At 59.1% G+C, this 25,985-nt stretch overlaps 2 protein-coding genes and 1 pseudogene across 3 annotated transcripts in view; 1 reads left to right on the top strand and 2 right to left on the bottom strand.

Annotated features, from left to right (window-relative positions):
• LOC142861889 (uncharacterized) overlaps positions 1-2,866 on the bottom strand; it is a 3,581-nt pseudogene extending 715 nt beyond the window's left edge.
• Positions 1-25,985, top strand: part of DNAH17 (dynein axonemal heavy chain 17) — a 101,723-nt gene that overhangs the window by 67,714 nt on the left and 8,024 nt on the right. Inside the window, exons 54-73 of the mRNA XM_020281208.2 lie at positions 3,051-3,317; positions 3,981-4,142; positions 5,398-5,631; positions 6,439-6,603; positions 7,525-7,620; positions 7,776-7,993; positions 9,738-9,945; positions 10,229-10,344; positions 11,809-12,001; positions 12,215-12,450; positions 13,038-13,160; positions 14,433-14,637; positions 15,118-15,282; positions 15,606-15,746; positions 15,988-16,158; positions 18,399-18,521; positions 19,228-19,421; positions 21,955-22,103; positions 22,939-23,066; positions 23,899-24,126. Coding sequence (XP_020136797.1) covers positions 3,051-3,317; positions 3,981-4,142; positions 5,398-5,631; positions 6,439-6,603; positions 7,525-7,620; positions 7,776-7,993; positions 9,738-9,945; positions 10,229-10,344; positions 11,809-12,001; positions 12,215-12,450; positions 13,038-13,160; positions 14,433-14,637; positions 15,118-15,282; positions 15,606-15,746; positions 15,988-16,158; positions 18,399-18,521; positions 19,228-19,421; positions 21,955-22,103; positions 22,939-23,066; positions 23,899-24,126 — 3,522 coding nt within the window. The remainder of the gene's footprint in view (positions 1-3,050; positions 3,318-3,980; positions 4,143-5,397; positions 5,632-6,438; positions 6,604-7,524; positions 7,621-7,775; positions 7,994-9,737; positions 9,946-10,228; positions 10,345-11,808; positions 12,002-12,214; positions 12,451-13,037; positions 13,161-14,432; positions 14,638-15,117; positions 15,283-15,605; positions 15,747-15,987; positions 16,159-18,398; positions 18,522-19,227; positions 19,422-21,954; positions 22,104-22,938; positions 23,067-23,898; positions 24,127-25,985) is intronic.
• The window catches only part of PGS1 (phosphatidylglycerophosphate synthase 1), a 57,925-nt gene continuing 48,632 nt past the window's right edge, over positions 16,693-25,985 (bottom strand). Inside the window, exon 10 of one of the 2 annotated variants that reach the window (XM_075994821.1) lies at positions 16,693-16,976. The gene's annotated coding sequence lies outside the window, so the exon portion shown is untranslated. Of the gene's footprint in view, positions 16,977-21,405; positions 25,845-25,985 lie in introns of those variants that run through there. The other variant, XM_075994820.1, reaches the window with a different exon arrangement.

Here is a 25,985-nt window from a genome sequence, read left to right as displayed (position 1 = left end):
GGGTACACGGCTTTGATCGCGTTGGGGTTGAACCTAGGCGGCTGGCGTCAGGGGAACCCAGATTGGGGACGGCCGAGGAAAGTTGTAACTTGGCCTCCTCCGAGCTGAAACCCGAAAAGCACCTAAAGGGTTTTTATCTTAGAAAGTAGAGGCCAGAGGACCTTTGGGCCAGTGCACATGTCCAGGTGGCCAAGGTGAAAAGTGTGTGTATCGATTAATCGGTGGCTTTGAGTCCAGAGAGTCAACACGGGTCATGAAGGCAAAGGGACCAGATTCCCGCCCTCGGTCACTGGACACTCTGCGCTGTCCCCTGTCCTCCTGATGAGGGAACTCAGAGCCATTCCCAGGTGTCCAGTGCATGCCCGAGATTCCGGACAGCTGCATTTTGAGTTAATTAAATAAACATTCGCACAGGCAGGTCTCCCATGCCCGAGCCATGCTTCTGAGGGTTTTTATTGATTTCTTATTCCTGAAAATTTGCTCTCCCAGGGAACTGTGTGCTAGTCAAACACTTAGTCCAAAACAAATCATCGCAGTGCTTGAGGTTAGCCCTGAATTGATTGGACCATGCTACACAGCCCTGTCTCTCTGTTGGTGCCGGGGCTGCTCCTGCGGGGCTGGGACGGTGCCGGGCCCTAAGCGGACCGTCCTGGCAGCACACGGCCCCTCGGGAGGCAGTCACGGCCAGGTGGCTTTCTCAGGCAGGTCTGGAGCCCTGTTGGAGCTCAACCCCTGGGTGCAGGGGTGGGGCTGGCTGTCGAGAGGCTGTGCCAGGGACAGCCTCTGCTCCTGGCGGTCACTGTTCTCTACCTCCCAGTGGATTCTACCCTTCATGCAAAGGGACTAGCAGACTCTGTTAAATCCTAGCATTGAGGGGAAGGTCTGCCTGAGTTAGGTATCCCCAGCGGCCGCCTTCCGGACCACGGCAGCGGGGGGCCGTCTCCATGGTTCTCGGGTTACCTCGTGGGGTGAGTCTCCACGCCGAATGCCCCTCGTCCACTCAGGTGTCCTCTGGTGCTGCCTAGTTTACACTAAGCGAGTCGCACTGGTCTATGTTCATAGCCGCGCCCTTTTCCTTGCTCTGTCTCCTCGTGAGGGTTTGTCCCTGACCCCCCATGTGAGGTCCGCCGGGGGCTTCCGTCTTGGCGGGATTATTTCGCTCCCAGGCACAGGCCCTGGAGATTCGTCCCCCACCCCTGACACGAAGCAGCTTCGCACCAGTCCTCGGTTTTCATTTATTAAGTAGCTTCTGTGGATTTGGACGTACGGGCAGAGATGAACAGGGCTGGCAGTCCTCGTCTCACCGAGGCCACCAGACACCGAGCTAAGGTTACCTGCTGCTGCTGTTCTCATGAAGGTGTCACAGCGAGAGGCCAACCTCACGCCCGACCCATGCCCTCGTATCCCTCCAGATCTCGGCTCCGTGGTCCTTCCTCTCTGTCGGCAGTGACAGTAGCTACAGCCAGGAGAAGTGCCGCTGAGTGTGTTGTAGCCAAAGAAAGGGGATACATGCCCCGTTCATGCTGAGCCTCACCCATGCCTCGATACAGGCGGCAACCACCCTCCACGCGGCTGGGCGGTCAGCAGCAGCCACGGGCTCTCAGCCACGTCGGAGGCAGCGGGGGACCCGCAGAGGAAATGGCTGGTGCACAGCCGGACACAGGGGGCTCAGAAGTTGCAGGAGCAGGGCGGGAGTGGAGCAGGCTGAGCCAGGGAGAAGTAGGAAGGGTGAGGCAGAGGCCGCCAGAAGCCCGGGCAGCCCAGCGGCCGGGTGGGCAGGGCCAGGGCCACTCCACGTAGGACAATCAGGTGGCACCAGGCTCCAAGGCAGTGGGGTCGGCCACAGGTCAAGCCTGCAGAGGTCCCAGGCAGGACACAGCAGAGAAGGGGCCCTGTGGTCCTGGCTACAGCAAGTTCTCCTTGGAGAGAGCCAGAGGGTCAGAGCAAACGGGAGGGCAGGAGGAGGGCAGGAGGAGGGCAGGCGGGACCCAGCGAGGGCGAGGGCGCTTTCCCTCAAGTGGAGCCACTGAGCTCCGTTCCTTACTGCCGTGTGGGCCACAGCCTCCCCCGGAGCCCGCTCTCCCCGCGGGACCCTGCACCTCTGCAGGCTAACCCGGCTCACAATCCCAGCTTACTGGAACTTACGGCTTCTCTGTGGGATCGTTCCCAGCCTGCGGGAGGGAAGCCCTGTGCAGTTCTCCTGGCAGTGCGCGTAGGCGGGGCCCGCTGCCTGCCGGCTGCGCCATCCAACCTGCTGTCTGGAAGGCACTGCCCCCGCGCCCCCCACCACTTCTTCAGACCCTACTGGGAGTGTGAAGGGAGGTTTGCTGCACGGGGGAACGGCTCCCTCCGAGAACTCATGTCCTCCTGGGGCTGGGCCTCCCGCTCCAAGCCTGCGCCTGAGACGGCTGTTCTCAGGGTTTCCATTTAAGGGTTATTTTTTTCCCCTTTTCGTGTGTGCAGTAAAACACACATAACATAAAATGTACCATTTCACCATTGTTAATGGCAGGTCAGCGGCACCCAGCACACTTGCATTGCTGTGCACCCACCACCTCCACCATCTCCGGAACCTTCTCGTCTTCCCCAGCTGCAACCCTGTCCCCACGGAACAACCCCCCACCCCCACCCCAGGCCCTGGCACTCCCTGTTCGACCTTCCGTCCCTGTGAATTTGACTACGCTGGGGACCTCGTACGAGTGGAATCGTGCGACGCTTGTCCTTCTGTGACTAGCCTCTTTCCTCTTGGCGTGATGTCTTGGAGGCTCCCCCGTGTTGTGGCCCCTGTTGGCACCTCCTTCCTTTCTAAGGCAGAATGACGTTCCACCGTGTGGACGGGCCACATTTTGAGTGTCCGTTCATCCATCGGCGACACCTGGGCTGTACTCTTGGCTGCCGCGAGCCTCAAGGTCGTGGGTCTCCTCCCGCAGACCCTGCGTGTCCCTCGCGAAGCCGAGCCCAGGTGTCCACTCACTCCAGGTGGTCTCGGAGGAGGCCCCTAAGCGAGCGTCTTCCCGCCAAGTCCCTGAGCATGTCCTTGTTTGGCCCAGATTGACCTCGCCGCTCAGTACATAAAGTCCGCCGTGAAGAACGTGCCCTCCGTGTTCCTGATGACAGACTCCCAGGTGGCCGAGGAGCAGTTCCTGGTGCTGATCAACGACCTTCTGGCCTCGGGGGAGATCCCCGGGCTGTTCACGGAGGACGAGCTGGAGACCATCATCTCCTCCATGCGGCCGCAGGTCAAGTCCCTCGGCCTGACCGACACCCGGGAAGCGTGTTGGAAATTCTTCATCGAAAAAGTGCGCCGGCAGCTCAAGGTAGGCCCCCGACGGCAGGGCTGCAGGAGCCCGCTGCCCACGGACTCAGGTCTTTGCTCTGTGCGGGGGGTCAGGGGACTGTCCCTCACCGGACACGGAAAGCTGTCAGGAGGTACAGGGGTGGGGCAGGGGCTCCCGGACAAACCACAGCCTGGAGGCGGAGGGTCCATGAGAAAGGAGGTCCCAGTCCAGCCAGAGAAAGCCCAGGGGGCACCTTCTCCAGCTGGGGTCCCAGGGAGTCCCCCGGCTGTCTGGGAATTAGCTACTGCTCTGGGGCTTGGAGGAGGCTCCGTGTCTCTGGGGACAATTCCTGTGGCACCCAGAAAGGACTCTGTCCTTGGGTCTCCGCTGCCCAATGCGGATGCCCCTTCCCCCTTCTTCCTCGCCCAGCCTGTGTGAAGAGGCAGGGGCCACTTCAGGAGGGACTGGGGCTCCCCCTCCCGACCTCTGCACCCTCCCAGCCCTGGCGAGGGTCATGAGGTCAGGTGAGCACAGGTTCACCGCCACGCAAGGACCGCTCTTCCGGCCCAGAGTCGGGGTGAGCTCCGCAGACGTTCGGACACGGAGCCCTGCGGAGCGGGTCGCTTCCCAGACGAGCTTTCTCGTGGCAGATTTGGCTCAGCGCTGCCGTCCCCAGTAACCGCCCACCCACGTCCCACACAGGTGATCCTGTGCTTCTCCCCCGTGGGCTCCGTCCTGCGCGTGCGAGCGAGGAAGTTCCCTGCGGTGGTTAACTGCACGGCCATCAACTGGTTCCACGAGTGGCCGGAGGACGCCCTGGTGTCCGTCAGCGCCCGCTTCCTGCAGGAAACGGAGGGGATTCAGGTGCGTCTCCGCGGCCGCGTCTGCTGGAGCTCACGGAGCCCAGAGGACAGGGACAGGAGACTGGCCGCTTGGGGATGAGGACACGGAGACCAGGGGGAGCCGAGTGAGGCAGCCGCCTTGGGTGCCACATTTAAGGGGCACCAAAACGCCCAGGAATCACGAGAAGTGATGTTTTAACGCAATATTTTTAAAAATCAAAATTGATGGGAACAAAACTCACAACAAAATGGCAAAATGGTGAACAAAGACGGGCTGTTGTCCTTGTTTCACAGTGCTGCCACACTACGTATGCCACAGGAAGGGTGGTTTCCACTGAGCTCTCCCCCGCCCCACGAGGCCGAGGCCCCCCCAGGCCCATCCAGAAGGGTTGATGACAAATGGCCTTAGACAGAGTGGGCCCCAGCGTTGATTGGAGAGCCTTTTTCACCATGACAGGTGTATACAGGGTGCACACGGTTGCCTAGAGCCTCAGGCTCTAATGTCACTCTGCCCGGCCCTTCTCGGGGACGTGACAAGGCTGACCTCCTCCCACAGATGGTGCCTGTGTTCAGGGGGGGCTAACTGCCGGCCTGGAAATGGTCATCAGCCCCTGCCCTGCCCGAGTCGGTGCGAGTGCCAGGCAGCCCACGCTCGGCCACGCCGCGTCACCACGTCTTGTTACCCTGAATGCACATTTGGTTACAAAGTGGGATAGAATAAACCAGAAATTAGCTTTTTTCCCTAGTTCTTAAAGATGGGAAAAAGAGCCTGCTTGTCATCAGAGCGTCACTTACGTTCCCAGTAGCCCCGCAGTTCAGAGGGCCCGTCCGGGCGCCGGTTTGTGCCTCCAGGGGCTTCCTGGGAGCGGGGACCAGCCCCAGAGCCTGGGCCGCTGCGGACGTGCTGCAGTGTGTGTGGTAGACGGGTTAATTAGTTTCCAAAGTACCCCGAATTAAATTAATATCGCTCGGACAATTTCTGGGGCAAAACACCCAGTGTCCAGGCGGGCTGGAAAAGAGGTACGAAGTCCCAGGACTCGATGTAGGAAACTCACAGTAGAAGTTTGCCAAATCACCCAGGGCGTGACAACATTCCCAGCCCTGTGCTTTCCCAGGTATGCATGTGTGTGTGTGCGCGTGTGTGTGTGTGCGCATGCATGCGTGCGTGTGTGTGTGTGTGTGCGCACCAGAGGGAGACGGTGATGAGAAGCTCCGCTGTGTCCCTGGCGGGAAGGGGTCGTACAGGATGGGGATGACGGGTCTTCTCACCCCTGTAGCCGGAAGTCAAGGCTTCCATCAGCCTCTTCATGTCCTACGTGCACACCACCGTCAACGAGATGTCCAAGGTGTACCTGGCTACTGAGAGGCGCTATAACTACACCACGCCCAAAACCTTCCTGGAGCAGATCAAACTGTACCAGAACCTGCTGTCCAAGAAGAGGATGGAGCTGGTTGCCAAAATCGAGCGTCTGGAGAACGGGCTGATGAAGCTGCAGAGCACGGCCTCCCAGGTAGGGGCGCCGCCCGCCCGCGCAGGTGCCTGGGCTGTCACGGGCTTCCCTGGGGGCTGGTCGTATGTGGGGCTGGCGCTACGTTAAGTAAGGCGAGCGTGACTCCTGCCTTCGAGAACCGTGCGCACCTAGCCCGGACGGGGCCGGCACGCATGCTGCGACGTGTTTAAAGTAGACAGGCCTCGCCTGCACGTGTGGTTTGCACGGCGGGCGCTTTGCAAGGGATGGTGCCTCGCCTGCCTAGGTGACACCTGGTTCTCGAGCTCAACGCAGTCGGTGAAAGCGCATCCATTCTTAAATGCCACTCACACCACGGTGCCCAGCTCAGAAAGCTTCCTCCGTCCTTCCTGTCACACCGTGTTGATTTTTAAGCGTTCTGCCCAGCCTTAAACATCCTCCGTGATGCAGTCCCTGCTTCTTCATCTTGGGAGCCCAGTAAATACCCATCTCCTCCCTGCCTGACTTGCGGACAAGCTGGGGCATCGCACTTGCTTCCTCGGGGGCCTTTGGACCCCGCCCCCAAGCTCTCCCTGCCACTCTCCCACCAGCCCAAGCGCCCCTTGGCCTCCCTGACTCCTCAATGCTGTGACTCGGTTGGCTTTTTCTGTCCAGGCACCTACACTGCCAACCCTTTGAGTGCTGGGAAAGCGTCTGCCGTCTGTGGCCCTGTGTGCTCAGTAAACGCTTCTCTCAGAGACACTGAAAAGGCTCCTCAAAGCCACCTGCCGTGGCCCCCGTCCCACCGGCGGAGGGTGGCCTGTCGGCCGCGGCCCCAGCGTGCCCATCCCTTGGCCTCTCCATCCCCAGGTGGACGATCTAAAAGCCAAGCTGGCGATCCAGGAGGCCGAGCTCAAGCAGAAGAACGAGAACGCAGATAAGCTGATCCAGGTGGTCGGCGTGGAGACCGAGAAGGTCAGCAAGGAGAAAGCAATCGCCGATGAGGAGGAGGTGAAGGTCGAGGTGATCAACAAGGTAGGCGAAGGCTGCTGCCCTGCCCTGCCTGCCGGGCTCCCGCAGGCCCGGGGAAGGCCGAGACCTGCACACAAGGGCGAGTTTCCCAAACCAGCGGACCCCGGAAGGAGGGAGTCTCTCCTGGGTGCAGGGCCCCGGCTCAGGGCTGGCTTTGCTGGGAGAAATGCCCACCCCTACGGCCGAGCTCCTGGAAGTGCTGCCCCCAGGCCCCAGTGGCGGCAGCAGGGGAACGGGTGATAAATGCAGGTTCTCAGGCCACGGCCAGCTCTGCCCGGCGGGGCCTGCTTTTTAACACGGTGCCAGTGTCTGTGAGCACGTGAGGGCTTGAGAAGACCCCCCGGAGCCCTGGTCCTCAGACTTGCTGCTCCGGGACCCCCAGAGGACAGGATGTCACAGGCAGGGGGCGGGGGGGATGGGATGCTCAGTGGTTTTGGTGGGTGGCCGAGGCTGAGAAGTGCCACTTGGGGGAAACGTCTTCATCGCTTTTGGACCTGTTTAAGTTCAGAACGCACAGTAATTAACTGCCATCTCTCGAGTGAGTAAATGAAGTGGCAAGTGAATGAGGATGTTCTTACTTCCTTAAAGGGAGGATGGGCTGTACTCTCTGAAATGTACCATTTGGGGGATTACACGATGGTCCCAGAGACAGTAAGATCTCCGGGCCAGTGGCTGGTCTGGGTGGCCCCTGGACTGGAAGCTCCGGCCGACGGGAGGGAGAGGAGGGGGCAGGGCGGGGGAGAGGCGGCTCCAGGCAGCGGCCAGTTCGGCTCACACGGGGCTGTCGGCGAGGGGCGCGCCCAGCAAGAGCTCAGACCAGACCCGCTGGGGCCTGGGCTGCAGGTGGGGAGACGGGCCCACGCCCTCCGCACCCCCTCGCTGCTGCCCTACACGTGCACACGCCCCCGTCCGGCTTCCTTCCAGAACGTCGCCGAGAAGCAAAAGGCTTGTGAGACAGACCTGGCCAAGGCAGAGCCGGCCCTGCTGGCCGCGCAGGAAGCGCTCGATACTCTGAATAAGGTGAGGAGCGGACGGAAGGGAAGGGGACGGCCCCGACCTGAGTGGAGGAGGACACAACCTTGGCAGTCGCCGTAAGGGGTGACTCGCCCACGGCGGCTTCTCGGGGCCCTCGCCGAGGGCCCAGCCTAACCCCCACTGCCCCCCGCTGTTCGCAGAACAACCTGACGGAGCTGAAGTCCTTCGGGTCGCCCCCAGACGCCGTGGTCAACGTCACGGCTGCCGTCATGATCCTGACGGCGCCCGGGGGCAAGATCCCCAAGGACAAGAGCTGGAAGGCCGCGAAGATCATGATGGGCAAAGTGGACACCTTCCTGGACTCCCTGAAGAGGTTCGACAAGGAGCACATCCCCGAGGCCTGCCTGAAGGCGTTCAAGTGAGTCGCGCGGCCGAGCCTCGAGGGGCTCCCGCCGAGTCGTCCTCACGTCAGCCGCCACAGGGTCCGGAATCTTCTCCCGCAGCGACCAGCCCCTAGATGTGTGCTCGCCAGGGTGGGGGTGGGGCCTTGGCTCCGTGAAGGAAGGTGGAGCCCCAAAGGCGGTGGGCGACCTTCCGGGCAAATCTGGCCGCGCCCCGTGGCATGGGCTGCCCCGGGCCCTGCGGCCTGGGCTGAAACCTCAGCAGCCCCTCCCCACCCCACACCTGGGGCCAAAGCACATGGCCGAACACGCGGCAGACTGCACGGCAGTGGGACACCCTCAAGCCACACCCTCAAGTCACAGGTCACTGAGCGAGGCCGGCTGGGCCCCCACACACACACACACACACGTACACATGTACACATGGATGCGGTGTGCGTGCGTGTGTACACATACAGAGTGTACATGCATGTGCACACACGTGTACGTGCATATATGCACACACAGTAAGGCTCTGGCATGCATCTCTCCTCCTTTCCACTGGTCCGACTGCAAAAGTCCCGTATCTGGAAGGATGCCCCACAGGGCTGGCAGGGGCTCCCTTTGGGGTGGGCCGTGGCACTTGGGAAGGATGTCACAGGGACTCCAGTTTTTACCCATAAATGTCACTGAGGCACCCCACTCTGTAAGTGCTCTAGGCCCATTCCCCACCATGGGGCTCCCTGCTGGCCATCCCCTGGCAGCCCAATTTCAGGGTTCTCGACCCCGACTGAGGCGGAGGGCCACACCCCCGAGCCCAGCAACCAAAGCTGGGGCCCCCGTAGCTCCCAGCTCCTCCAGGGAGCAGGAGGGTTGGATACTGGAAATACTTGGCAAACACAGAATAGCGCAACGTGAGAGAGAAAAAGCAGGACCGTGCTGCAGACCTGCCTCCAGGGCGTGGCCGCTGTCAACGTTTGGTGTGTTTCTTTTCAGTCTGTTTCTAAAACCTTTTTCATGGTTGTAATAATACTGTATATACACGGCCATTTGTTCTGCTTTGACTTTCCACTTGACATTGTTGGAGGGAACCACTTTTCCCTGTTACTAACACACTTCATGAGCTCGACTTAACCTTTGCGCAATCTCGCTGTAGATGAGTCCAACTCTTCCTGCTTTGTTGAGCGTGTAGGCTGTTTCCATTTGCTATTATAAATGACGCCTCAATGAATGTCCTCTCCTTGTCACCTGCAAACTTCAGGGCTGCCACCATCCCACACCGTTTGGTGTGTGTCCAAGGGATACAGACTCATTTTCATATTAGGCTGAACAAAGCGTAACATAGGCCAGGGCAAGAAACCACGGGCTGTATTCCCAACCTGAATTGAAATTGCTTTTCAATTAATACCCTGAATTACCCATTCAAATTTCTTTCTACCAATAGTTCCATTAGTCATATTTAATGATGTTGTCGTCATGTTTAGCTTCCAAAGGGTCTGAGCTACACCGATGGGCGCGCCCTTCCTGGTCACTGTGACACCCCCCAGAGAGTAACACCCGCAACGTCATCTCTCACACGTCTCGTCCCTATAGCCTTGTCACTGTGGCCTCCCGGTGCCCATCTTAGGAAATGGGGCAATGCCGCCTGGGGCCGTGGGAGTGGCAGAGTAGAGCACTGCCCCATCAGAGCTGTGCCGCCTCGGGCGAGGTGCTCAGCCTCTCTGGGCGTGTTACCTCGGAATACGGCAGGGTGACGCTGGCTATCTGGTGCTCCCCTGCCAGGCCTTACCAAGGCAACCCAACGTTTGACCCCGAGTTCATCCGCTCCAAGTCCACGGCCGCGGCGGGGCTGTGCTCCTGGTGCATCAACATCGTGCGCTTCTACGAGGTCTACTGCGACGTGGCCCCCAAGAGGCAGGCCCTGGAGGAGGCCAACGCGGAACTGGCAGAGGCGCAAGACAAGCTGTCCCGGATCAAGAACAAGATTGCCGTGAGTGCGGGCTCGCCCCGGCCCCTGTGAAGCAGCAAAGCCACTTGCTCACGCTGCCAATCAGTATCCCTGTTTAAAATGGGCTGGCCCGGCCGCTGCCGGGAATTATTAAGCAGCACGGGGAACGCGGGCGAGGGGAGGGGCCCTCGTGTTCAGGTGCTCCTGGCCTTCGTGGGAGCCCCTCACAGGGCTGGGCCCTGCCGCGGCTCCCAGGGGTGCTGGGAACTGCAGCAGGGAACAGCCTAGCACTGCTATCCCAGGACCTTTCCAACTGTTCCTCCAGGAACTCAATGCCAACCTGAGCAACCTGACCTCAGCCTTCGAGAAAGCAACAGCCGAGAAAATCAAGTGCCAGCAAGAGGCCGACGCCACAAACAGGGTGATCTCGCTGGCTAACAGGTAGCAGACCCTCCCACGCCCTCCCTCCCTCCTCTCAGACCCCCTGAAAGGCACAAGCCCACGCTGCAGCCTTAGGAGGAAGAGGAAGGGGCCACGTTGCAGCTTTCACTTTTTGAGTGCAAACCTCTTCCTCCTACGCACTCGGCGACCTTCAGGAAACGTGACCTGTTGCAGTATAGGGTTCCAAATAACCCAGACCTGCCCGGGACACTGTGTCCCGAGGGGCCTGCCTCATGCAGCACTTGAGAGAACCCACTGTCACCCCTGACGTGACGGGGGCTCCCAGGGTCCCTGCACGGCCAGCACACACCCACTTCACAGTTTCTGTCACGGGTTTGGGGCCTAGGGCGGCGCTGCCTGCTAGGAGTAGAATGTGGGCTGCACCTGTCATTTGAACTTTTCCAGTAGCCACATTAAAAAAAGTATAAAGAAACAGGTGAAATTAATGTTAATCATATATTTTAACCCCAGATAGCCAAAATATTATCATTTCAACATGTAAATGTAATCAGTATTAAAATTACCAATCAGATATGTCGCGTGCTCACTTTCATCCTGAGCCCCCGCGACCCGTGTGAATTTTACACGCACCACACCTCAGAGCAGACTGGCCGCAGGCTCAGGAGTCGGGGGGCTCGAGGCTGTCACACTGGGGCGCGGCTTCAGAGCCTGCCTTTCCCATTCCCACGAGCGAGCGCCGGGGGCCTTGGCAGGGCGCAGGGTGGCATCGGTGCCGGGCCTGGCTTGCTGTGTTTTCTCCTCCCCATGGGCTGGCCACCGACTGGCCAGTGGTCAGTGTGACATGGGAACCCCAGGAGAGGCCCAGGCTGCCTGAGTCTGGCCTCCGGGCTGGTGCAGACGTCCCCTCTCCCCCCCCCCACCGTGGGCCTGACCTCACCTGCCAAGGAAAGCAAAGTGGTCTCCAGGTCACTGGGAAGCAAGGGCTGCTCAGATGGCCACAGACAGACCTCGGTGGGCCTAACCGGGCAATCCGGACGTTCCAGAAATACATCATGCCGTCTAGGGTCAGGGACAGCCTGAGAGGCACAATGCACGCCCTGAAGACCCCACTCCATGCAGGGCCAGGTCCCCTCTGCATGCCACATTGTCCTGTGCCACCATGGTCCCCTCCTGGGCTCCACCACCTGCTGGCCGAGCAGGTGCTCGGTTACGTTCAGGCCGCGTCACCCGCATGGAGAGCAACGATCAAATAATGTCAGTGTAGACAGTACCATCGACACGGGCATAGACGACTTGGGGAAGGGAAGGGTGGTGTTCCCAGGGACCTCCAGAAAGCATTATTTTTGTCTCCCCAAAACTCCCACAAGCATTTTCATCATTGAGCCACCAGGCCAAGTGCAGACTTGAAACTCTGAAGACTCACAGGCATTCAAAGGTGGAGGATTGGTCTCGTCTGACCCCCTCGCTTGGGCAAATGCGTTTTGTCTTCTACTCCTGCTCCAGGCTGGTGGGGGGGTTAGCCTCGGAGAACGTCCGCTGGGCCGAGTCGGTGGAGAGCTTCAAGAAGCAGGGGGTCACGCTGTGCGGGGACGTCCTGCTCATCTCCGCTTTCGTCTCCTACGTGGGCTACTTCACCAAGAAATACCGAAACGAGCTGATAGAGAAATTTTGGATTCCTTACATCCAGCACTTAAAGGTAAGAGGCAGGATCCCGTTGACCACGTGGGAAATGTGGGGCTGCGGCTCCTGACGTCCCTGCCGGCCCAGTTACGAGCGGCCCCGCCCAGAGCGAGGCAAGCGGCCGTCTCCACCCAGGTCACCCGGCCGGTGGGTCCCGCCATCTACATGCGGCCGAACCGCAGCGGTGAAGCCGCACCGCCCCTCCTGAGAAGAGCGCCCTCCCTCGCAGGTCCCCATCCCCATCACGAAAGGCCTGGATCCCTTGAGCCTGCTGACGGACGACGCGGACGTGGCCACCTGGAACAACCAGGGCCTCCCCAGCGACCGCATGTCCACTGAGAACGCCACCATCCTGTGCAACACAGAGCGCTGGCCCCTGATCGTGGACGCCCAGCTTCAAGGAATCAAGTGGATCAAAACCAAATATGGGAGTGAACTGAAAGCCATCCGCCTGGGCCAGAAGAGGTGCGTGAGGGCAGCAGAACGGGCTGAAGGCAGCCACTGGGCCCCCTGGGCTTGCAAACGCACCATGGGCCCTGCACGAATGCGAGCACTAGCCCACAGGTTTAAATATCCGGCCCTGGGGAACAGCACGGTAGTAAGGATGTTAAACTCGAGTTCTTCCCCCATCCTTGTCCCCCATCACCTGCTCTCCTGCAAGGAAGAACCAGGCCCAGGCTCACCACCTGGGCTTGCACCCTGCCTGGCACTTGCTGGCCGCTTTCCTGGTCCGTGTGGTTTCTTTTCTCATCACACGTGAGAAACCGTGGCTGGAAAATGAGATGCAGCGGGGATGAGAAAGTGTTGCCTCTGCAGCCGCGAAGCTGCTCAGAGCTGCTCCCATTCCCACCGCCACGCCCGGCACACCACGGGTGGCTCACAAAGAAGCCCTTCAGCTCCTTTCCGGAAAGGATGAGCTGCTGGAGCAGCGAGCCTGGGGCTCCCGGGGCACCTCCCTCTGGCACCACCTGGCTCAAGAGGGAGGGCTGCCCGGCAGGTGTGCCGTCCTCACTGGGCCATCTTGCTGAGTGGCTCCTGTGCCGTGCCTGCAGCTACCTGGACATCATTGAGCAGGCCATTTCAGAAGGGGACACCTTGCTGATTGAGAACATCGGGGAAACTGTGGACCCCGTGCTGGATCCTTTACTGGGCAGGAACACGATCAAAAAGGGAAGGTGAGTAGTTGTTTCCGCCCTTGAGGTTTAATCCAGGTGAGCACCTTCCCTGGTGAGCATCAGCCTTAGGGAAGTAGTGCCGGGTGTGGAAAGGCTGGGACAGGGGCTGGACCCCGCCAGGAATACACCAGCGTTTTACTAGTGGTCAGCTCCAGAGGGCAGTCCTTAATGGTGACGTTTTTCTTCTTTCTGTTCGTACGCATTTTGCAAATCTTGGCACTATATTATTACCTTTTTAAAATTCGGGTGAAGTTCCCATAACCTAAAGTTAGGCATATTGCAGCATCTACGCAGGAGCACCTAGTACACTCCCAGGGTTGTGCAGCTGTCACCTGTCTAGTTCCACAAGGTTGTCGCCACCCCAAAAGGAGACCCCACCCCATTCAGCATCACTCTTCATACCCCTCCCGCCTGGGCCCCTGGCAACCACTGATCTACTTTCTGTCTCCATGGATTTGCCTGTTCTGCACGTTTCATGTAGGCAGAATCACACAGTGTGTGCCTTTTTGTGTCTGGCTCTTCTTACTTTGCATAAAGGTTCTGCGGTTCATGCACGTGGCAGGGCACGTCAGTACTTCACTTTTATGGCAGAATAATGTTCCATTGTGTGGATCCGCCACACTTTGTTTCTCATCAGCTGATGTGCTGAGCTTGTTTTACTTTTATCATATAAAAACGGTTAAACCAACTTTAAAAATGTAAATGTCAGAATTGACAGGAGCCACCTTACAATGCAGAGGGAGGGATGCAGGGACCCAGAGCAGAGGTGGCAGGTGAAGCTGCTGATGCCCTAGACCCCGAGCAGGGCTCGGAATGAGTGCAGCTGCCGAGGGGTGGGGTCATACAGGGGCCCCTAAAGTGAGCCCAACCAGAAAAAGAGGAGGAGAGTAGAGCCAGGAGCCAGAGAGAAGTGACAGCCCATGGTGGGTTAGCAGACCCAGTTCCAGCCTGGGACATTTCCAGAAGGGACTGGAGTCATGGGCATGGCTGTCAAGGCTCTAGGTGAGCTCAGCGTGCAGCAGAGGTGAGCAAACACTGCTGCGGAGACCAGACCAAACCACCCAGAGGAGACGATGCATCTTCTAGAAGGGCCCGAGTCCCAGGCCAGAGAGGAGGGACAGATGAGGTGACCCGCAGTGCTCCTCCAGCGACCAGGAGGTTCAAGGCAGCAGCCCGGCCTGGGGACGGCCCTGAGCTGGGGCGAAGGTGGCTGTGCTGTGTGGCTGCCGCTGGGTCAGCAGAGCCCCTCTGACCCTTTCTCCCGTCATCCAGGTTCATTAGGATTGGCGACAAGGAGATGGAGTACCACCCAAATTTCCGCCTGATCCTGCACACCAAGTACTTCAACCCACACTACAAGCCGGAGATGCAGGCTCAGTGCACCCTCATCAACTTCCTGGTCACCAGGGACGGCCTCGAGGACCAGCTCTTGGCCGCTGTGGTGGCCAAAGAGCGCCCAGATCTAGAACAGCTGAAGGTAACGGTGTCGGGTCACCCAGGAGGCAGGAGCTGGTGGGGGTCCCTGTGAGCGGCCACCAGCCCCGAGGGTCTCGTTGCTTCTCTCCGAGCGTGTCTCAGCTTATCCCACTGAGTCACATCTTCTCGTGCAACAGAATGAGTCGCTGCTTCTTCCCCAGCTCTCTCCTCATCCAGCTCCCAGGTTTAATTCTAAAGCACATGACCGCTCCACTCGCAGGACGGAGTCACTGCAGCTTTCCCAGGCTCGAAGCTCCCAAGTGCTGCCCTGTGGAGTGGCCCGGCTGCCGGCCACTCCCGTGCTCTGTCTTGGCCACACACGTGGGCTCAGGGGAGTCCCAGGCCCACCTGTCTGCCCGTTCTTCCCCTGCAGTCTCCGAGACAGGAGGCCTGGTGGCCAGGAGCCCGGCGGCTTCCTTTCCGCTGTGGTGTCACGGCTCTGGGGCGGGGCCGCGAGCTCACCGACCGTGCTTCCCCGCAGGCCAACCTCACCAAGTCTCAAAATGAATTTAAGATTGTCCTGAAAGAGCTGGAGGATTCTCTCCTGGCCCGTCTGTCGGCCGCATCGGGGAACTTTCTGGGAGACACCGCCTTGGTGGAGAATCTGGAGACCACCAAGCACACGGCCAGCGAGATCGAGGAGAAGGTACGCCGCCGCCCTCCGAGGCTGTTCCCACCAGCCCTGGGCGGGGGAGGGGGGGACGGGCTGAGCTGTCCCCCTCCAGTGAGCAGGGAGGAAAGGAGCCCGAGGAGGAGACTCAGGGTGGGGAGAAGGGGAGGAGACTCAGGGCAGGGAGAAGGGGAGGAGACTCAGGGCGGGGAGAAGGGGTGCGGGCTGCACCCCCAAAGCACCTGCTGCCACTATGGTGGCTTCCAAGGGAGCCAAGGGCTCTGGATGGGGCTGGGCCCAGCTACACACGGTGGTGTCCACCTGCCGGCTTCACTCGTACCCCTTTTGTGTGTTTTGAGGTACAAGAGGCAAAAATCACAGAAGTTAAAATCAACGAGGCACGAGAGAGCTACCGGCCTGCCGCGGAGAGGGCGTCCCTGCTGTATTTCATCCTGAACGACCTCAACAAGATCAACCCCATCTACCAGTTCTCTCTCAAGGTGAGGCCGCGTGCGGTGGGCTGCAGGGCTGGGCCTGGCGCCCGCGGAGCCGTCGAGCAGTGCCAGGCCACCCTCTGAGGGCGGACGGGGCGAGGGGGCTAGGGCTCCGCATCTGTGCAGCGCCAGCTCCCCTGGGGAGCACCTCGGCTGGTCCCTGCACCCTGCTCTTCCCCTGGAGACCCCCCCAACCCACAGTCAAAATAAACCAGAGGCCACCAGGGCTCCACGGCCGCCTCCCCAGGCCTTCAACGTGGTGTTCGAGAAAGCCATCCTGAAGACCACCCCCGCCGACGAGGTGAAGCAGCGCGTGATCAACCTCACAGACGAGATCACCTACTCCGTCTACATGTACACGGCCCGGGGGCTCTTCGAGCGGGACAAGCTCATCTTCCTGGCACAAGTTGCGTTCCAGGTAACGTGCGGCCTCGCCACGCAAAGCATGGTCTGCGTGTGGCCCAGCAGCGTGGGCGTCCTCTGGGAGCTTGCTGCAAATGCGGACGCTCAGGCCCGCCGGGCTCTGGGCAACAAACCTGCGTTTCAGCAAGACCCCGGGAGAGCTAGAGTTTGAGGTGCCTGACGTGTGGGGCACGCCTGGGGCTCCCGTAGTCGGGGTCAGGGAAGCAGGCGCAAGGGCGTTCCAGGGGGAGCACTGGCCAGAGGAGGTCAGCTGGGCAGAATTTTACAAAGAAATGCCGTTTTGTGACATTGTGCTGGTCGAGTCCTGCGTTTGTGCTTAGCCCGCGGTGGATGCTGAGTAATATTTCTTAGGCAACACACGTATCAGTGGACAAATGTTCCCTGTTGATAGGGTCCTGCTGAAATATTTAAAGAGCTGTGTTCCCTTAAATCGATTACACAGCCTGCCTCAGCCCGTTCTGCGGTGCCGCAGCAAAATACCCGAGACTGGGCCATGTATAAGCAGCAGAAGTTTATTTCTCACGGTCCTGGAGCCTAGGAAATCCCACATCAAGGTGCTGGCAACTGGCGAGAGAGACTCGTTGCTGCACTGTCCCACGACAAAAGGCTAGAGGGTGCCAGAGAGCACAGAGGAGGCCAGACTCCCCGGTCACAGCAAACCCAGGCCCCCAGTCACAGCTTCCATCCTTCCGCTCGCTGGGCCACACCCCCGACACGGCTGCCTTGGGGGCTGACTTGCCAACACGCGCTTTCTGGGAGACACGTTCAGACACAGCTCAGCCCCCTGCGCTGTTCACACTGTCGTCAGTATGGCTGGAAACACGAATTTTATAGGTAAGATTAGGAATCATTGTAAACCTAGCTTTCAATCCAATCTCAAACTTTGGATTGATGGAGTCCAATTTATTTTTTTGTTGTTTTTTTAAGACAGAGTCTCGCTCTGTTACCCGGGCTAGAGTGCCGTGGCGTCAGCCTAGCTCACAGCAACCTTGAACTCCTGGGCTCAAGCGATCCTCCTGCCTCAGCCTCCCGAGTAGCTGGGACTACAGGCATGCGCCACCATGCCCAGCTAAATTTTTTTTGTATGTTTTTAGTTGCCCAGCTAATTTTTTTCTATTTTTAGTCGAGATGGGGTCTCGATCTTGCTGAGGCTGATCTCAAACTCCCGAGCTCAAGAGATCCTCCCTCCTCAGCCTCCCAGAGTGGTGGGATTACAGGTGTGAGCCACCGCGCCCGGCTGATGGGGTGCAAATTAAGGAGGTTTCCTTTATCTCTGAATGTCTGGGTCAGAGGTCCATTGTGGGTTCTTCTCCATGCGGAGAAGAATTCCTCGGTGATCCCCATGATCTTTAGGGCACAAAGCCTTCTCTTGAGGCCCACAGAACTTTTTGTTTGACCAAATGAAACCGTCTGACCCGGAGAAACTCCAGAGTCTGAAAAAGGGGTCTTGGGCACTTGACCAAGGAGACAGCAGTGCCCACCAGCCCACCTGAGACAGGGCGCCGTGCTTGCTGCCCAATGCGGCCCGCCCTGCCTGCGGGAGGTCCAGGGAGCTGGCGTGCACAGTGACAGATGGCATAGAATATGACCTGCCATTCCCCTCCTGGGTTCATACCCAGAGGGCTCGGAAACAGGCGTCCAAACAGATTCCTGCACATGGACACTCGCAGCAATGTTACTCCCTGCGCCAGCACAGCCCCCGTCCACCTGCAGACGGGGGGACACGGGTGGCATGTCCAGGAAGGGACTATTGCTCAGCCTTAGAAAGGAGTGAAGTTCTGATACACGGATGAACCTCACGCTCAGCGACAGAAGCCGCATGCCAAAGGCACACGCTATAAGATCCCATTTGTACGAAACATCCGGAACAGGCAAATCCAGAGGGACGAGAGCAGATTAGTGGTTGCCAGGGCCCGGGGTGGCGGGTGGGGTGGGCAGTGACTGCTTAATGGAAGGGGGGGGAGTCCCTTCTGGGGCAATGAAAAAGTTCCGGAACTAGAGAGAGGTGGTAGTTGCACAACATTGCAAATGTATGAAATGCCACTGAATTATACACTTTAACATGGTTAAAGTGGCAAATTATACGTTAGATGACTTCACCACAATTTTAAAAACACGACAAAGTGAAGACAAAGTTTTGCCTCAGCCCAAAAGGGCAGGGCAGTGCAGCATCCCCTGGGGCTGTTGGCACACTGCTGCCCTGCCCCAAGCGTGTGACAGCCTTGTGTCCCTCAGGTCTTGTCCATGAAGAAGGAGCTGAACCCCGTGGAGCTGGATTTTCTCCTGCGGTTTCCTTTCAAGGCCGGGGTCGTCTCGCCGGTGGACTTCCTGCAGCACCAAGGCTGGGGCGGGATCAAGGTCCGTCCTCAGACTGAACACTGTGTCCTCTCCCCGCGGCGGAGCCTTTCCGGCTAACGCGGAGGATGTTTACAAGGCCAGATTACGAGGCGCCACAGGCCCGTAAAATCCAGTGAAGCGAGGAGGCCCCAGAGATAGGGATGGCGGCCAGGACGGGCTGGCTGCTCTGCTTTCCTGCGGGATTGTGACATCTGCTCGGTCCCTGCGGCCAGCCTGCGCACAGCCAGCACACAGCGGCACCCTCCAGGAGCCAGCACAGGCCCGGGGCGTGTCCCCCCACACCCAGCTCCTCCCGGCTCCCTCCTCCTCCCCGGGACCCCCTCGTCCCCGGGCCAGCCAAGTGCAACGTGCTAAGGCTCGGATTCGTGGACACACGCTCTGAGGGACCCTCGGGTTTCAATGGCTCTGTTCAAAAAGCCCTGAATAGGGTGGTCCTCTGGGATAGCATGGCCCTGTTCCCAGAGACCACGAGAGAAGCAGCCACGAGTCCCTTCAGACGCCTCACAGCTGGGAGGCGAGCTCCTGCCCCTAGATTAGATCCCTCCCAAGGAGGCTCCCAGCCGCTGGGCTTTCTCATCCCAGAGTCCTGGATTCCCCCTAAGGCAATGGCCACTCCTTACGGAATTGAGTAAAGGAACATTCTGGGGAAGGTGGCAGGGGCGGTGGGGCGTGGGAAGAGTCTCATGGACCACTGCGTCTGCCCCAGGCCCTCTCGGAGATGGACGAGTTCAAAAACCTGGACAATGACATTGAAGGATCTGCCAAGCGGTGGAAAAAGCTCGTGGAGTCGGAGGCCCCAGAGAAGGAGATCTTCCCCAAGGAGTGGAAGAACAAGACGGCGCTGCAGAAGCTCTGCATGGTGCGCTGCATGAGGCCCGACCGCATGACCTACGCCGTCAAGTGAGCGCCGCCGGGGGGTCCTGCCCCGGAAAGGCGAGCCGCGCGGGCGGGGTGTTGTCAGACACCGTGGACTTGAGTCAGTCCTCTTAACTCGGTTCTCACCCCTGTCTGCAGAGGAAGGGGACGGGGCTCAGAGAAGTTAAATCATCCGCCCACATAGTTCTTCGGGGACAGAGGTGGGGCTCCACCCCTCTGCCGACCCCAGTCCCGATGCTCCCTGACTCGGTGTCTCTGCATGTGGTCAGCAGGTCCCTCGCTCCCCTGCCACTAACCCGAGTGAGAAGGGGCACCCCGTGACTCACGATAGTAAAAGGAGGCTCCTATGTGGGCCTCCTGGGTTGAATGTCTGCCACGGCCACACAAGCCAGGTCCTTTTAGGATGTTTTGGGGAGAAAACAATGGCAACACCACCAGCATTCAAGGACTTCCCACCCCTCTAAGGCAAATTCAAAGTGGATGTCTTGGGGGTGTCAATTTTGGCTACTTTGCAAGAGAAGCGTTCTCATCTCACAAACAATTTCTCCAGACCTAGAACCCCTCGATGTGGGAAGTTTAACACGGAAAAGAAGCCCCAGGATCCATTCTTGGAGTGACTGCGGGTTGTCTAGCTTCTTTCCGTTTCATTTTTCCCCACAGCCTGAGAGCAGCCAGATTTCCCAAAAGACACCCACGTCCCTAATAGAATTCCCCCCCGAGAGAGCAGGGGCCTGACTCACGTTGCACTCATGGGTTATTCAGACTTTTCTGTTTTGCTTTGTTTTCTGCGAGGATGGAAGAGGGAAGGGATGGGGCAGGGGCCGGGGGACGGGGAGCAACAAATGAAACGAGAAGTCACTGTGATGTGACACAGGAGAGCAGTGCGGGCCAGGGAGGCACCCCAGACCCGGCACTGGAAGACAGGTGGGCAACGTTTAGTCGAGGCCGAGGTGAAGGCACGTCCACCTGCCTGGGAAAGCTGGCGTGTTTGGGTCGCGAGACTCGAGGGGCACCAGACTCCTCATCTGAAGATGAGATGAGGTGGCCCCCGTCTCCTGAGTTAGCATGTGTGCTGGCATTTTGGTGACCTGAAACAAGGAAACAGCCACTTTCCAGTGGCACGGCTGATCCCAAATGCCAGGTGATCGAAGACCACGTTCCTCGGCTCTGAAATAGCTAACATTCCCATGGCACTGAGGAGAACAGATTTACCAGCCTAATTACACAGGCAGAGTGTAGCTTAGAAGCCAAGAAATTCAAATAGCAAGTGAGAACAGCAGCTGACGCTGACCGAGGGCGCCTCGTGCCGGGCGCTATCAAAGCCTCTGCCTGTGTCAGCTCGAGGGCTCCTCCAGCAGCCCTGGGAGGCAGGCACCCCACACGGGCTGGCGAGCTGCCGGTGGATTACTGGGAGCTGTTGGGAGCTGGCCCCAGCACTCCTCTGCCAAGGACAGAGAGGAGGTGGCGGAGCCTCCTGGGTCCCTCCTGGCTGGGACCAAGCGCACGTTATTCTGCATCCTTAACTCGCCCACAGAGAGTGGCCCTGGCCTGGCCAAGGGATTAGCAGAGGTGATCCTGTTCCATCCCTGTCCAGGGGCAGGGCTGGGGACGTTGCAGAAGTCCCTTCGTCCCTTCCTGGACAAAGATCACAGCAGCCACACTGAGTCCACTCCGAAGGCCCGTGTGGAACAGAATGGGGGGGGGCCTGCAGGGGGAGCAACTCCTCCCCTCCTCCCCTGCCGAGAGTCAGCGTAGGTTGGGGAAACAGTACGGAAGCCAGCGAAGGCCGGAACGGGGAAGTGAACAGCAGGTAGAGGCGCCCCCAGAGAGCCCCTCGTGGAGTCGGAGAGCAGCTGGGGCAGGCCGGGTACCTGTGAGTGAACAGGTCCATAGGAAAGTCATCGGGGATGCTCAGGGCACCCGGTGTTGAGCTGCCTAGGGACGGGCAGCTCTCACCCCCGGGGGTGTGCTCATTTGTCCTCCTCCCGGAGACCAGGCTGGACGTTAAATGCTCACGGATTTTAATCTTAGGATTCATTCAGACCGTAGTAAGCCCAGCCGTTGTGATCACAGGAGACAGGCAGACACCTGAGATCCAAAGACCACCCGACCACGCCAGGTTTCCCAAAAGAGGATTTCCCGGAGCCTCGACCGGCCCCAGACTCACGGGGGTCGAGACAGAAAGAGTTCGGGGTTTCAGTACAGACAGGTGTTTCTGTAGTCTAAAGTTACTTCTTTTTCTTTGATTTTTCTGATTCTCTGTGTTTTGGGGTCTTCCAGGCTCACCCAAACTGCTCTAATGTGAACTTCCTTCCCTCTCAGCCCCCCTCACGGTTGGCCTCGTGTGTGGGATTGCACCCCATGACCTGCTTAGACTCAAGGGGAGCCCCCAACAGAGAAGCCGAGGCGGGAAACACACAGGCCCTTCCGGTGCCCTCCCCTCCCGCCAGAGACCTTTCTCTGCTGAAGAGCCCAGCAGGAAAGTGGCCCTTCCGCCTGGGCCACGGCCCACCCAAGCCCTGCCCCTGGTCTGAGCAGTGGTTTCCGTCGCCCGCAGGAACTTCGTGGAGGAGAAGATGGGCAGCAAGTTCGTGGAAGGCCGGAGCGTGGAGTTTTCTAAGTCCTATGAGGAAAGCACCCCCTCCACACCCATCTTCTTCATCCTCTCCCCGGGGGTAGACCCCTTGAAGGACGTGGAGGCCTTGGGTAAGTGTGGTCTGCAAGCAATGCTCTCAAAAACGGGGCCTGTGTCGGATCACTGGCCACCAGGAGGATGCAAATCTGAGCCACACCGAGACACCGCCTCACACCCCCAGATGGCAGTGGCCAAAGGCAGAGAGCGAGCGCCGGTGAGGGCACCGAGAGACGGGAACGCTCGCACGCTGCCGGGAGGGACAGCAACCGCTGAGCTGCTGGCAAAAACAGCTGGCGATTTCTCAATAAGTGACACACAGAGTTACCGCATGGCCCAGCAATTCCACTCCCGGGTATACCCCCAGCAGACCTGAAAACAGGTGTTCAGAAGTCCTTTCACAACAGCCAAAAGGTAGAAACAACCCCAAGTCCCTCCGCTGGGTGAATGGGCACGGTGCGCTAGGGCCATGCAAGGGAAAATCGTTCCCCCACAAAAGGAGAAAAGTACTGACACTCGCCACAACATGGGTGGAACACAGAACATGCTAAGGGAAAGCAGCCGGGCAGAAAGGCCCCACGCCGCGTGATCCCACTGACATGAAACAGCCACGATAGGTGACTCGTGGAGACAGGCAGTGGGTCGCAGTGGCAGGGGCTGGGGCGGGGACTGGCAGTGACAGTTTAATGCGCATGGGGACTCCCTCCGGGGTGGTGAAAACTTCCGGATGGGTGGTTGTGCGACACCGTGAATGTACTAAGTGTCGCTGGATTGTAAAGTGTGCGTTAAGTGTGTTTTATTTACCACAGCGAAAGCAGGAGGGGAGGTGTGTGGAATTCCAGGCTGCGGATCACAGAACCTGAACCTTTGTCATTTAATCAGCTTGTGCTTTTCCTGTTTTTCTTTTAGGGAAAAAACTGGGATTTACCATAGATAATGGAAAACTCCATAATGTGTCCCTGGGGCAGGGACAAGAGGTGGTGGCCGAGAATGCTCTGGATGTGGCCGCAGAGAATGGACACTGGGTCATTCTGCAGGTACCAGGCGGCTGGCACCCCGGGGTGAGGGCTCCCCTCCCGAGGTGGCACGGGGGATGGGCTGGAAGGTCCGGAAGGAAGCAGGAGGTGGGATCTGCGTTCACAAACATGGGGGAAAACCCTCCAGCCCACCAAAGGGGGGTGCCCAGAGTGTCAGCTCTGAGCAGGTCAGCAGGTGGTGTGGGTGCCGGGGCTGCCCAGTGAGAGCCTGGACTCTTCAGTCGTGAGAAAGACTCTGGAGCACCTACCAGAGTACCCCTAAAGAGGCATCATTTAAAAAACAAATGCTAGGTTGACAAAAGATCACTCCTCCTCCTTGGGGCAGGCAGCAAAGGCCATAGCACCCCCATGCTTTGGTTAAATTCTGGCAGCCTGTAGCCCCCCAACCCCGAGACCCCTCCTAGCTGCTGGCTTGCCCACGTGGGCCTCCAAGCCTGCCCGGCGTCCACAGGTCCACAGGTGTGGTGACCTGAATCCACAGGGCCCAGCCCAGCCCCCATGGAAAGATCTCAGCTTCAAGGGGAGGGGTGGGGGCCACACAATCTCAGCCTTCTGGGGAGGACCAGAAGGACCAGCTATAGATCCGGAAGTTTTTAATTAACTGAGCACAAAAATAGATTCTGGTGCCTCAGTTGCTTGGCTGAAAATATCTCAGCATGCCAGGCACCTGGTTAGGGTGGACGGGGTGAGGAGGGGGGTGCTGCCAGGCACCAGGCAAGTGCGAGTCCTGGCGGGAAGAGCCCTGCCCACGATGGGACAGTCGAGTGGCCGTCCTTGTGGGCCCAGGGACGTAGGAAGCGTGTGGGCAGCTAACACCTAGTCTCGGCTGCAGAACATCCACCTCGTGGCGCGGTGGCTGAGCACCCTGGACAAGAAGGTGGAGCGCTACAGCACGGGCAGCCACGACGACTACCGCGTGTTCATCAGCGCGGAGCCCGCGCCCAGCCCCGAGTCCCACATCATCCCCCAGGGCATCCTGGAAAACGCCATCAAGATCACCAACGAGCCGCCCACGGGCATGTACGCCAACCTGCACAAGGCCCTGGACCTCTTCACCCAGGTAGGGCGGTGCCCGGCTGAGGGGCAGCCTAGCACCAGTCCCCGAGTCCCCTGAGCAGCCCTGGTCCCCGACAGGAGAAAACGGCTGGGCCTGGGAGCTGAGGACAGACGCTGAGCTCTGGAGACACCACCCCCAGCACACGCACACAGCCCTCACACGACAAAATCAATACATTCCCGAAAGACTATAAAACGCAAATAGTGTAAAGTGCTATGGCACTATTTATTACTTAAAGCTTTATAAGGAGAAACAGTTTTAATCAGTTTCATGAACCTACAAATGAGCACCAGTAGGTGCTGTTCAAGTGCGGTTTGAAGACGATGAACTAGTCGTTCCTGGGTCCTTGGAGGTGGGGCCAGGCTCCCCCCAGTGGGCCCCTGAGGGTCAGTCGGCTTTCCTGGGGCCCAGCACTCCCTGACCCCCCCTGGAAGCCCCATAGTCTGATGCCGGTCCAAAGGCCGACAGCAGACGGACGGGCCACAGCGCCCCACTGCTGGAGGGGACTGGTGGCGATGGTGAGGCTGCCTTGGCTGGGGCTCAGGGCTCTGGTTCACGACCCGGCTTCCTTGCCTTCGGCCCCTGCCCAGACCGGCCGGGCGAGCCTGGTCCTCACCGGCAACTGCAGTGGCTTCTGGCTGCCTCCAGGATGGAGGGTGGAGGTCTCCAGGACCCAGGCAGCAGCAGGGTCGGCTGGGTCTCCTCCACAGCCCGTCTCCGCCTGGAGTCTGTCTCACGCGACTTTTCCCTGCAACCCAAACCTCACAACCCTCGGGGCTTCGCCAAAACGCCGCCTTCTCCAGGCTCCCTGGCATCCTCACCCACGGGAATGGCCCCCTCTGCACAGCTCAGCACCCACGTTTATTCTCTGGGTGCCTCGTTTCTGCTCTGGACGAGAACTTGCTGTGTGCGCACGCTGGATCTCCCAGCTGGAGCCCAGAACCGTGGGGTTTTGAAACGCCGTGTTCTCCCACCACACCTCACAAAGACCGGCTCGGGGAGTACATTGTTCCATGAGTGCACGACTTCTGTATCTGATTCAGCGTTTAAAAAAAAACCACTCATATGAAATACCTGAGATATCAACTAACAATTCCCAACCGGCTTTTAAAGGACACACCATTGTCTAGGTGTGAGAGTAAGAGGGATCTGAGAGCAGAAAACAAATGTTTAAAATGGGTCAGTTGTTCCTTTAACTGAACAATTGCTACCGAGTGCCTCACCCACGCTGCAGGGGCAGGGGCCACGTGGTGACCCACGACCGGGCTGGTGGCCTGCGGGCTGCTGAGGGGCATGGACACACCCCAGGTGTGGGAGCCTGCTGTGACAAATGCCATGGGACGCACTCAGTGCCGTGGGGCCAGGCCGCTCACGCCCGGCCAGGGGTCGGTGCCAGTGGGAGAAGGGTTTGCTGCCGGCCTGTGACGAGACAGTTAGTAAACTGAGAGGAGACACTTAGTAAACTTTGTAGAATTCGGCATTGCTGTGAATCGAAGCACACGGCCTGCTTTTCCTTTAGTATTTCGTGTTTATTGTATTTTGCAAAAGTCTCAGTGACAGATGGGTGGGGCCCAGCAGGAGGCCTCGGGGCCAGTCAGAACAGCCCTGTGACAGCCAGCACTTAGGAGGACGCCTCGTCCAGGCTCCGGCTGAGACCTGTGGGTGCGCCAGGTGAAGAGGGCGACGGGCCGTAGGACAGAGGGAACAGAAGCTGCAGGCGCCTAGGGCGGCAGAGAGACAGAAGAAATAACGTTCCTCGTAACTACCAACATTCCTCACGGGCTGCAAACAAGCACTATCCCAAACTCTCCTAGAAATCAGTGGTGAAGGTTTGTTAGGAGGGAGGTGGAGGTTGCTTGGCA

Source organism: Microcebus murinus, chromosome 18, assembly GCF_040939455.1.
Source record: "Microcebus murinus isolate Inina chromosome 18, M.murinus_Inina_mat1.0, whole genome shotgun sequence".
In the NCBI taxonomy this organism is placed as follows: domain Eukaryota; kingdom Metazoa; phylum Chordata; class Mammalia; order Primates; family Cheirogaleidae; genus Microcebus; species Microcebus murinus.
The sequence above is the reverse complement of the archived record's forward strand: the minus strand, read 5'-3'. Positions and strand labels throughout refer to the sequence as shown.